The sequence below is a fragment of the Podarcis melisellensis genome (assembly GCF_964234715.1).
Source record: "Podarcis melisellensis genome assembly, chromosome: 4".
NCBI lineage: Eukaryota > Metazoa > Chordata > Lepidosauria > Squamata > Lacertidae > Podarcis > Podarcis melisellensis.
In genome coordinates, this window is record NC_138531.1 from 97868935 (window position 1) to 97881745 (window position 12811).

A 12811-nucleotide genomic window follows, 5' to 3' on the forward strand; every position below is an offset into this window, starting at 1 on the left:
TGTCTTCTAAAAGTCAAATGGTTGTTTATTTCCTTGACATCTGATCAGAGGGCGTTCCACAGGGTGGGCGCCACCACCCAGAAGGCAGCACCTTCTTGTTTTGGCTCAGACAGCGAAAGTGGGCGGTCCCCCCCCCTTCCGACTGGAGCTGTAATGCAGAACATCCGAAGGGTGTCAGGTTTGCAAAAACAGCTATGGAGGCTACTCCAGTTCTTGCTGCTGGGCCGAACGGCTGCTTTTCTGCTCCAAGCTGGGCAGGCGGAAGGAAAACAGGCCTCCTTTTGTGTCCCCCAGATCTGTAGATCCCATGCAGCCACGCGGGAGGGACTCTGAATTTCTGCCTGGAATTTCTGTATGTGCGCCTTCCTCCCAGCAGAGGGGGAAATGGAGAAGTCCTGAGGACCCTGAAAGTCGTGGGTGCAGCTGCTGGACCTGCACATTCCAGACAGAGCATGGGACAGAGTCACCCGGGTGGGTGAAGGTCGCAATTTGCCTTTGCGAAAAAATGCGCTCATTGTGATCTGCGGGTCTGCAGAAGTTACAGGCACAAACTTCTTATGAGAAGCTTCTTTAGCGATCCCTTGTAGCAAGTAAGATTGTCTTCCATAAGCACAGTTTTAACAATCAGTCCGTAAGTGACTGTGGAGGCCAATTCTGGATCCACACATCCTTCCACAGTGGGGACATTGGTTTCTGGCGGGAGTTGATCACGGTGTGGATTTGCCAAGTGTCCCTTCCTCCTAGCACGTTTCTCCCTTGCGTCCTGAGTTCGAGTGTCTTCAAAGCCCATGACACCTTTGGTAAAGGCTGTTCTCCAATTGGAGTGCTCACAGGCCAGTGTTTCCCAGTTGTCAGTGTTTATAGTACATTTTTAAAGATTTGCCTTGAGAGAGTCTTTAAACCTCTTTTGTTCAGAATAGAGCAGTTGCTTTGGAAGACGATCATCAGGCATCCAAACAATATGACCAGTCCAATGAAGTTGAAGAATCATTTCTTCAACACTGGTGATCTTTGCTTCTTCCAGTACACTGGCATTCGTTCGCCTGTCTTCCCAAGTGATGTGTAAAATTTCGGAGACACCGTTGATGGAATCTTTTGAGGAGTTGGAGATGGCGTTTATAAGTGGTCCATGTTTCACAGGCATACAAAAACGAGAAGCTATAGCTTGCGGCTGAGTGTGCGTTCATAATAATTGCACCAGGCAAGCTCAGAATTTGGAGGCTGAGATCAGGTTCCAGCATCCTGGAAACATCCGTTAGCGCTTGTTTTCTCATGAAATCAAGTTTCTAGTCCTTTACAGAAGTCACAATAGGCTTAGAAGTCAGGAGGAAATGCAGAAGTAAGAGGAGGCAGATGAGCAGGTCTGAGAGTCGTGGCAAGAGGGTACAGTGGTTACATACGCTTCAGGTTACAGACGCTTCAGGTTACAGACGCTTCAGGTTACAGACTCCGCTAACCCAGAAATAGTGCTGCAGGTTAAGAACTTTGCTTCAGGATGAGAACAGAAATTGTGGTCCGGCGGCGGCAGCAGGAGGCCCCATTAGCTAAAGTGGTACCTCAGGTTAAGAACAGTTTCAGGTTAACAACGGACCTCTGGAACGCATTAAGTTCTTTACCTGAGGTACCACAGTACTGTATAACTGCATGCCACAAGCATGAATATAGTCACACAGCATATTTGGGCTGCAAAATTTGCATTTTTCTCCCCCAGATTACAATACTGTTGGTAGACTCCAAATCCCATGTGGCCCGGGTAGCAGGTCCAACAGTGAGGGATGATGGGAGTTGTGATGCCACAACATCTTCAGGGCATTCCATTTGTATCCCATCCCTGGGCTACACAGTATTATCAAAGGGAGGGGTCCTGTGGACCACTGAGTGTTGCTGAACTACAACTCCCATCATCCCTCACCTCAGTCTTGCTAGCTGAGGCTGATGGTTTCTGGAGTGCGACAACTGGTGTTGAAGTTACCTGAGCACAGGTAACTATAGCCAGGCTCTCTCTCTCTGCCCAGATGGCCTCCTTCAATAGGGACTAAGATAACGCGTTTGTGTGTCTGTACTGTATGTGCACACACACAAAGACACACACACAGCAGCTCAAATGGTGTTTGCCTAAAAAGTGGAAAGAAGAATCTGCCCCAAATACAGAGGACCAGCAGCAAAAGTTTCGCAGAAATGGCAAAACTTACGGGAAGATTAAGAAATCAAGAAGATAATTTTTTAAAAAATTAAAAGAAAAGCAAGAGTGGGGGTTTGGTTATTGAATGTTTAAAGAACTATTGCAAACAACTTAAAACATTAGCAGGACCACTGTAAACACGTGCAAAGGGCCATGTTGAAATGGTGACTTCAAGAGATGAATTATAGTTAGGTTTTGATGTTGGAGGTGCAGGAAAAAGAAGAGACAGCTTATGTAACTGCCGAAGGAGGGAAGTTGATAGCAAAATTAAATGTGTAAAAAGAATGTCTGATGTATTCTGCAAAATGTGAAAATAAAATTTATTAAAAATTGAAGTACCATATTTTTCGCCCCATAGGGCGCACCTAGTTTTTTTTGGGGGGAAATAAAGAAAAAAAATTATTTCCCCCCCAGGGGTGGGGCTGGGGCGGGGGAAGCCCGAGCTTCCCCAGCCCCCAGAACAGGCTGCTATCCACAAGCCTAGGGAGCCCGGTGGGAAGTCGCGCCAGTCTCCCCAGGCTTGCGGATATCTGCCCAAAGTCATGCAGCTCTCCCACGGCTTGCTGAGAGCTGTGCAAAGCCCGAAGCCTGCAGGCTGCTATCCGCAAGCCGTTGGAGAGCTGTGCAACTTCACGCCGGGCTCCCACGGCTTGCGGATAGCTTCCTGAAGCCTGGAGAGCGAGAGGGGTTGGTGTGCACTTTTTAAATTGTCCATCTCTGCTGGTGACACTTTGCTTTATTTGCTGCCTCTCTCTTTTTCTTGACAGAGCTTGGAAGATAGCGATTCTGGAGGCCAAAGCTACTCAGGTGAGTCTGCCTTGCATTCCTTGTCCGGTTTCCTGCCCTGATTGTGAACCGTTCCTGCCCCTTTAAATGCTCCTTAAGGGCAAGAGCCCTGCAAGTCTGAGATTCTTCAGGTTTCTAGTTCTCATTGCTTCCCTGAAAATACGGGAGAATGAAAAAGAACAGAATGCTGGACTAGATGGGCCATTGTGTTGAATAAATGCTCTATGGTAATTTATGGACCTAATAGGTATCTAAAGCCATTTGCACATTACAAAATATGTATTTTATCAAAGTAACTGTGGAACAGAAATACAATTAAGAAAAAGTATATCAATTAAAAAGGTAAAGGACCCCTGATAGTTAAGTCCAGTCGCAGACGATTCTGGGGTTGCGGCGCTCATCTCGCTTTATTGGCCGAGGGAGCCTGTGTACAGCTTCCGGGTCATGTGGCCAGCAGGACTAAGCCGCTTCTGGCGAACCAGAGCAGCGCACGGAAACACTGTTTACCTTCCCGCCAGAGCAGTACCTATTTATCTACTTGCAGTTTGACGTGCTTTCGAACTGCTAGGTTGGCAGGAGCAGGGACCGAGCAACGGGAGCTCACCCCGTTGTGTGGATTCGAACCGCTGATCTTCTGATCGGCAAGCCCTAGGCTCTGTGGTTTAGACCACAGCGCCACCCGCGTCCATGAGTATCTCAATAGTGAAATACAATTAAGAAGAAGTATATTAATAGTTAAATTATTATTAAGCTTTAACTTAAAATGATTTTTTTATTCATAACAAACTTTTTTATTCATAACAAACTTAATGCAAACACATTGGCATTTGGCAATAACAAAAGTTCCTTTAGAAACACAATTTACAAAGACTCATAATCTAGCCTCTACAAACTTGCTATAACATGATGTAAATACATCATGCAAACTACTAATAATTATAAATAGCAGAAATGAGCAAACTGGTCATATTTTAGGGAGCAGCCTAGCACTGCTTACATCACAGGAGCCTACACAACACAAAACACTGTTGCTGTTTGTAGCTTTTATTTTATTTGTTTTTTATCTTTTGTATTTTTTTCCTTTAAATTTTTTTTGGGGGGCCCAAGAGAGTGGGGCCCTAAGCTATAGCTTCTTTAGCTTATGCGTGAATCCGGCGCTGTTCCCATGCCGCCCAAAGGGGGAAGTGGCAGGAAAAAGCAATTTGCACATAAAACTGATTTGCCAGTCGCCTTGTTGCCACGTCTTCCTGCTCTGGAGCCCCACAGCTCGATTTCTCTCCTGCTGAGGCAGCTCTATTTTTAGCCGAGCCTTCTCCCCATTTCCCGGCCTGGCCAGCCACACAGATCAATAAGTGCAATCAGGCTGGCGATCGATGGCTCTGACGCCGCAGGAGGGCCTTGAGTGCTCCGCCGGACTGAACTCAAAAGCCTCCGGCCTTTGGGATCCAAAGACTTGGCGAGCTGTTCAGGATCTGGATGGGAAAGCGCCCACCCCCCACCCCCGTTTTCTGCATTGCTCCCCTCCGTCAACAGACTGCTGCCCCTCTCTCCTTTGGGGTCTGGGTGAGAATCTCTCCTTCACAGCTGTCCAGCTGTGCTTACATCTTGCAGGAGGTCTTCCCTTCAAATCCATGTTCTCCCCCCCCCATAGCTGCTCCATCAACAACTTAGCAAAGAAAACACTATAAACAGCCCATGCACAGCAGGGAAATGAGCAGCAGACCCAACCAGTTAAAAAAATCAGAATGAAAATGGGTTTCTGCTGGCGTACGCAAGAGAAGGACCAGGCAGGCCTCCCTGAGCAGGGAATTCCACAGATGAGGGGCCACCACCATGAAGGCCCAGTTTCCGGCTGCCACCCAGGGCACCTCAAAATGCCAGGGGCACCCCAGGGGAGCCTCCAAAGCCAATCTGGGTGCAGAGGCCGGTTGCTATGGGGAGCTGCCTCCTGCCCCCCCCTCCGGCTTCCGGCTCAGTTTTCTCAGCTGCAAACGTTCTTGTTTCTCGCTTTCTCCAGGTGCACTTGTACGACCCATACGACGACTATTACCAGACGGTTCCCCTCGACTCCCACCAGGCGATGTACGTCAGCTCCGATTACTACGGCAACCAGTACGGAGGTATGTGTTCATCCATCAACTTCCCTTTTCACCTCCCCCCATGGGCCAGTTCAGGTTTGCTCTTTTCAGGGCCTCCCCCAAGGCTGGGTGGCGATGGGCCTTTGTGTGACGTTTTGGGCGCTGCAGCAGAGGGCCATACATTGGAGCTGGTCAGACGGGATGTGGTGATGAGTGTTGCAGATGCAACGCTTCGAGGCTGTTGTTGCACACCAGCCCAGTCTCCCAAAGGTGCAAGACTCCGGGGGTTCTGGGCTTTGAGGAGAAGCCAGGCTGTCTCCCTGCTTGCTGCCTGTCGTCTCGCATATTAAGACTTTTCTTGTTGAAACAGGGTTTAGGGAACTGACTGCTTTTATGAAAGGGCTTGTGCCACACTGTTATTGTGATTATTTGCATTAGAGATAGATGATAGATAGATAGATAGATAGATAGATAGATAGATAGATAGATAGATAGATAGATATAGATGGATAGATGATAGATAGATAGATAGATGATAGATAGATAGATAGATAGATAGATAGATAGATAGATGATAGATAGATAGATAGATAGATAGATAGATAGATAGATAGATGATAGAGATAGATAGATAGATAGATAGATAGATAGATAGATAGATAGATAGATGATATAGAATTATAACTGCACTATATCATCTATGTATCATCTATATCTCTCTATCTATCTATCAAAATCAATAAGAAACAATTAGAGATAGATGATAATTATAATTAAAACTGCACTATCATCCAGCTATCGATCTATCATCGGTCAATCCATCTATCTATAATTGTTTCTTATTGATTATGATAGATGATAGATAGATATAGATGATAGATAGATAGATAGATAGATAGATAGATAGATAGATAGATAATAGATAAATAGATAGATAGATGATAGAAATATAGATAGATGATAGATAGATGATATAGAATTAAAACTGCTCCATCTATGTATCATCTATATCTATCTGTCTGTCTGTCTGTCTGTCTAATGGTTTCTTATTGATTCTCTCCCCCGCTGTTCGTATTTTTATCTGTCAGCTACCTTGAGTCCTTATTGGGGGGGTATAAATAATAAAATCATTAAATTGTAGAGCTGGAAGGGAACTAAAAGGATCATCTATTGTTAACCCCTGCTGTAATGGTTCTAGGGGTTGCTCGTGCGTAAATCGGCGCCACACCTGGCTGGGTTACCTGGGTGGACTCTTTCTGTCTGGACAGCCTTTCACTTTGTGGCTGTCTCAATCGCTGGCAGAATCCGTCAGTGGGCGTTTCTTGAACTTCTTCCAGCAAAGAAGCTCTTTGACGCCAAGTCTCCACCTACTCTCCCTGCGCGGAAGCCTTCTGCGCAGGGAGGGTGTGGGCAGCGGAGGACCCGTGCTCCCCCCGCTGGTCTCCGGCGAGGAGTCCTGGAGCCACCTCGCTGATTCCCCCATCTGCCCCCCTTCTCCACTGGTGCTACTCTGAATTCCTTCCCCAGAAGATGGGCTGCTTCTCTCCCTCCCGGGACGCTCTCCGGACTCCCTCTGGAGCCCTCCCTCTCCCTCTGGCTCCGATGGCAATTCCCTGACACCTGCAATGCAGAAATCTTTTACCCAATGTGGGGCTTGAACCCGCAACCGTGAAATTGAGAGTCTCATGCTCTTACTGACTGAGCGATCTCCTTTCACATCAACTTTTCATTTGAGCTTAAACATTCTTGTCCTCAAAAGCCAGACCAGCTTACTTACCCCTTCCCAAGCCGGGTCCAAATTGTCCCTGCAAGTCTGCTGCCTCTGACAGTGGAGGTGGACCATAGCCTCAATTGCCCTCGTCTAATGCAAGTTGTTAAGCATCACTGTCTCCTGTGGGAGGGAGTTCCGTAGTTTCACCACGCAATGTACTGCAAGATGCAGAACACCCAGAACTAAAAGGATGCCAAATTGACAGTGAGGATCCGGGAACAAGATGACCAGAGATACAAAAGCAATTGGAGTAAATTTATCAAATCAAATAGAAGGGGAAGAAATGGAGGCAGTGAGAGATTTTACTTTCTTGGGCTCCAGGATCACTGCAGATGGTGATAGCAGGCATGGAATTAAAAGACGCCTGCTCCTTGGGAGAAAAGCAATGACAAACCTAGACAGCATCTTAAAAAGCAGAGATATCACCTTGCCAACAAAGGTCCGTATAGTGAAAGCCATGGTTTTCCCAGTAGTGATGTATGGAAGTGAGAGCTGGACCATAAAGAAGGCTGATTGCCGAAGAATGGATGCTTTTGAATTCTGGTGCTGGAGGAGACTCTTGAGAGTCCCATGGACTGCAAGAAGATCAAACCGATCCATTCTGAAGGAAATCAGCCCTGAGTGCTCACTGGAAGGACAGATCCTGAAGCTGAGGCTCCAATGCTTTGGCCACCTCAGGAGGCTAGAAGACTCCCTGGAAAAGACCCTGATTTTGGGAACGATGGAGGGCACAAGGAGAAGGGGACAACAGAGGACGAGATGGTGGGACAGTGTTCTCGAAGCTACCAGCATGAGTTTGACCAAACTGTGGGAGGCAGTGGAAGACAGGAGTGCCTGGTGTTCTCTGGTCCAGGGGGTCACGAAGAGACGGACACGACTAATTGACAAGATTGTTACTACTTCTGCTCTTACAACAAATTTATCAAATACTTAAAAGAGAACTGTAAAAACTTAAAGACACTAGCAGGACTGGAATAATACCTTCAATGTAAAATAGTAGCTATATAAGAATAATATACGCAATAAGAATGTGATAAATATACCAACTGCAGGGAGGAAGGGAAGTCAAGACTTAGCAGAGTCAAAGGGAATATATTGTAACAATAAGGATTGTTGGGAAAAGAATACTTAAAGAAAATAATAAAAATTACTTGGGGGGGGAAAGAGAACTAAAAGGACGGCCTTCTGTACTCTTCAGCCGAGGGGACTGACAGAATAATTCCAGCATCTTGGTACATGTAACCCAGGCATGTGCAAAGTCCATTTTGGGGGCCTAATCCAGCCCATCGGCTGATTAATACAGCCCCTGTGGCAGTATAATTTTACCTGAGGTAAAATTCTTAAAAAAAAAAAAAGTTCAGCAACTTCCATCCTAAAAAAAGCTCAAGAACTTTGGTTGGCCCTCACGCATGTTCATTTCATCAAATCCGGCCCTCTTTGAAAAAACGTTTGGGCAGCCCTGATGTAGACATTGCTGTCTTAGGAACATCCTGAAGCGTAGGGTGACCTCTGGTGGCGCCGGGTGCGAATTTCTCTGCATTGCACGAAAAGCAGAAGAGACTGCATTGTTCAAAAGCCAGGCATTACCATTTTATTTGTTTTTTATCTTTTGTATTTTGGAAATGTACACTCAGTGGGGTTTTTTCCTTTACATTTTTTGGGGGCCCCCAAGAGAGTGGGGCCCAAAGATATAGCTTGTTTAGCTCAGGGGTCAGCAAACTTTTTCAGCAGGGGGCCGGTCCATTGTTCCTCAGACCTTGTGGGGGGCTGGACTATATGGGGGGGGGGGAATGAACGCATTCCTATGCCCCACAAATAACCCAGAGATGCATTTTAAATAAAAGCACACATTCTGCTCATGTAAAAACACACTAATAATAATAATAAATAATAATAATAATAATAATAATAATAATAATAATAATAATAATAATAATAATATTAATAATTTATTATTTATACCCCGCCCATCTGGCTGGGGTTCCCCAGCCACTCTGGGCAGCTTCCAACAAAACACTAAAATACAATAACCTATTAAACATTAAAAGCTTCCCTAAACAGGGCTGCCTTCAGATGTCTTCTAAAAGTCTGGTAGTTGTTTGACATCTGGTGAGAGGGCGTTCCACAGGGCGGGTGCCACCACCGAGAAGGCCCTCTGCCTGGTTCCCTGTAACTTGGCTTCTCGCAGTGAGGGAACCGCCAGAAGGCCCTCGGCGCTGGACCTCAGTGTCCGGGTAGAATGATAGGGGTGGAGACACTCCTTCCGGGATACTGGGCCGAGGCCGTTTAGGGCTTTCAAGGTCAGCACCAACATTTTAATTGTGCTCAGAAATGTACTGGGAGCCAGTGTAGGTCTTTCAAGATTGGTGTTATATTTCCGGACAGTCCATGGGCCGGATTTAGATGGCAGTTGGGCCGGATCCGGCCCCCAGGCCTTAGCTTGCCTACCCATGGTTTAGCTTATACGTAAATCCATCACTGGCCATGATTCCTGCTTACATCGATTACTGCATCTGTTCCTTTTCCTCTCTCCGCAGCACCTGGAACGACCCACGTCATTTTCCGCGAGGATCCGTACCGCGTCTCCGGAGACCAGATGGCCTTGGGCCTGCTGGCGGGGGCCGCTTCAGGGGCCGCCTTGGGCTCGTTCATGTGGATGCCCTGTTGGTTCTGAACCCCCTCTTCCGCAGCCCCAGCCCAGACGCTCAGCTAAGACGCCGCTGCGATTCCCCACCGGAGAGGGAGGGCCAAAGGGGGACCTGCTTTGTAGGGGGGGGTCAGGGGTGGGCAGAAGCAAAATCGGGATCCCCCCGAAAATCTCTGGGCCGTTTGCGGGAGGCCGGCGGCCGTCCCTTATCACTAAATCGTCTTAACAAAAGAGTTAGCACCAGAAAGGCTTCTTTCGTCGCAAGGAGGCCGTTAGCATCCCTGATGTGCAGGTAAGCCCAGGGGGGCATGGTAGGCAGTAGGCCCCGCCCAGTCCCAGCCGCCATTCTTCATCTAGCCCCGCCCCCGAGCCGCCATTTTGCACTTGGCCCCGCCCACCCGAGCCGCCAGTTTCTCTCTGCTCTGACAAACCATAGCTAGCAAATATAATCAGAAATGGATTCCACCAGCCTGGTTAACTGCCCACACCTGATGTCGACTCCGGGTGATATTTGCTTCTGCCGTCAATCACAAGAGCCGCTTTCTGCGCTCCCGCACCCTCCCCTCCGCATTTCGCTTTGCTAGGCATCCTCCAGCTTGGCTTACTCAAATCGGTCTTCGTGTATTTTGTGGGCGTAGCTGCCAGCTACGTTGTCCTGCCTCCCCAAACAACACCTCGGTTTTCGTGTCGTTTTTGCTGGCACCCTGGAAGAGGGCAGACACCCTCCAGTGCCCAGAGGCTACAAACTTTTGACGCTTCCACAGCAGGCCGAAATCCATCAGGTCAAGCCTTTCCGCAACAATGGGGAGCGGCTGCACCTGCTGAAATACTGCGTCTCCAGGACACAGAGCCCTGCGGGGATGGAAGCCACAAACCTCCCGGTTACAGATGTCAGCTTTCAGCTTGACCTTATTTATTCCGGTGAAACAAGCTCCTGGGGGGCTCGTTTCAGATTGCTGGTTTTTGTAAAGGTGGGTTGCCATCTCTTCCAGATACTTGGAGGTGTTGTGGCTGATCTCACCGGGATCACGGCCTTGGGACTCTGGCTGATTTCTGGGATGGCAGCCGTTTTTAAGACGCCAAGCAACAGAGCAGCTGTAGCTCAGTGTACGCAGAAGCTCCCTGGTTCAGTTCCGGTTTCTGCCATAAATCCAGCAGGGCTGCTGCCTGCCCGTGTAGGCAGCACTGAGCTCAATGAACCAAAGGTCTGGCTCCGTAGGAGGCGGACTTCCTAGCTTCCTAATAAAGAGTCATAGGACGCTTTTGAAAACTGCCCAATTTATTATGGCACAAGCTTTTCATGCAAAGAAGTCTAGTCCATGGAAGCATCCCACTGAGTTCAAAGGGGGCTGGTGTCCCCGATATGTCTGTTGTTTTTGCAGGTTACAGTGGTGGGTTTGTGCTTTCTGGTTTATAGAAGTGTAAACCACTATGCACGCAGTTAAGACTGTGGAACTCCTTGCCACAGGAGCCAGCGATGGATGGCCACCAACTTGGCTTTGAAAGGGGACCAGGCAAACGCATGGAGGCTGTGCTTAAGTTCTGCTCTGAACGCCAGTTGCTTGTGGGCTGCTTTCCCATCGGGGCATCTTCTTGGCCGCTGAGGTGCTGGCTAGATAAGCCTTTGGCCTGATCCCTAGAATCGTAAGGGAGTTGGAAGAGTCATCTGGTCCCTGCTGGAATCGCAGCAGGACTCTCCTCACGCCCTTTGCCCGTTTGGCGTTCACCCCGCCAGATGGTTGCCCAGCCTGAGCATGGAAAACCCAGAAGCAATAGTTTAAAAGCTGCAATCTGTGTGTACAGAGGTGCTATAGAGGAGTGCTGCGAAGAAGCAGTGTCAGAGACACCCCCCAGGTTTCCCCTAATAACACCCTGCCCTAGAGCAGTAGCTTGGCAAGGCTGAGTGGCAGAAATGCATTGCTTGTGTTTTAGCAAGTGAAAGGTAGGTCTTGTGAGGTTGCTAGCCACAAGGCCCGGCCCTTGAGCAAAGGCTTAAAATAAAAACGACTAGATGCAAGCTCTCCCAAGTGCCACAATACTAAAATCGCCGCAATTTTTTTTCTTGGCCTTTTCAGAACTTTCCCTCTGCAACTTGAAAGCACAATTATGTGGCCAAACCACAATCGATTGCACTTCACAGCTAACAACGCAAATATGCAGCCTCTCTCCTTCTTTTTTGACTGTTTATTTCCTTTCCAAAGTTATTTATTGGCCATTCCACCACCCCCAGAAATTCCCCAAGCAGCATACAAAATTTAAAAAACCTCACCTCCCTTCCCTATGGATCCATAACATTATTGTCATTAAAACAGTCCAAACGGGCGAGAGGGCTGACTGTAGGGACTCTGCACACTGAGACGCACCAACATTACAGAGACCACAGCGGCGGCTGGTTCCTTTGGGCACAGGGAACATTGCCCGCCAACCTCAGACTGCACTCTGCCAGCCCCCGCTGCTTGCTTCCTTTATTACAACTATTCCAGGGGGTTGCACTGCCAGCCAACTTCCTTCCCCCTCCATAGTCTCAGCTTTGAACTCACCAAGGAAAATGGGGAAGATGTGAGGATGAGTTTGCTCTGGCGCCACCTACTGTTCAGCTCCCTGCCTTGTGCCCTACCGGTTGACACTGCTCATAGAATCCCAGAATTGTAGAGTTGGAAGGGAGTCAACTAGTGCAATGCAGGGATCTCAAGTGGGAGGCTGCTTATCAAAGATGGAAGTGGGGTTTGGGAGCATCGCTTGTGGTCCCTAGGAGGTGAGCATTCACCAGGGCACACACTCCCGTTCTGCTTCCCGTTCATTGTAGTAGCTCAAAAGTTCTCTTGGGGCCGTTCTCACATTCTGGAGGCAGAACTGCAGGTTGCATCTAGTTCCAGGATTCCATAAACACACATTGCACCAAGTGACAAAGCAGAATGTGCTGCAAAGCAAGACATTTAGACTTCCAGCTGCTCCGAGGCAAATCGAAGGTGCCCCGTAGCCAAGACTAAATGTTTTACTTTAAATCTCTCTGGTTGTATTCCACGGGAACAATTTCTTCCCGCATGATGGAACATTCCCCTCTCCCCCCCTCCCACATGCCCCCTAAATCCCTGGCAGAGTTTTGGGGATGGTGAACAGAGCATTGGGGCAGGAGGGAGGAAACATCCTTGCACGAATGCAAAGTCTGAATACTGCCCCGTTTCATTAGCCTGCGTAATAAAGATGGTTTACGTGATTCTCTGTGGGTGACTCTTAAGCAGATTAGTCAGAGTGGGGAAAGACCCCCTCCCCAATATGCTTTAACACCCGGGGGTGGGCATTATTTCTGCCTTGTCGGATGCAGTGTGGTTTGTGCAATGTGCATA

General features: G+C 48.1%; 1 protein-coding gene across 2 annotated transcripts in view; it reads left to right on the plus strand.

Annotated features, from left to right (window-relative positions):
- PLEKHB1 (pleckstrin homology domain containing B1) overlaps positions 1-10168 on the plus strand; it is a 36198-nt gene extending 26030 nt beyond the window's left edge. The window contains exons 4-6 of one of the 2 annotated variants that reach the window (XM_081910187.1): positions 2950-2989; positions 4986-5088; positions 9355-10168. In XM_081910187.1, the coding sequence (XP_081766313.1) occupies positions 2950-2989; positions 4986-5088; positions 9355-9491 (280 nt within the window). In that variant the 3' untranslated portion in view covers positions 9492-10168. The remainder of the gene's footprint in view (positions 1-2949; positions 2990-4985; positions 5089-9354) is intronic. The other variant, XM_081910188.1, reaches the window with a different exon arrangement.
- The last annotated feature ends 2643 nt before the right edge of the window (positions 10169-12811 follow it).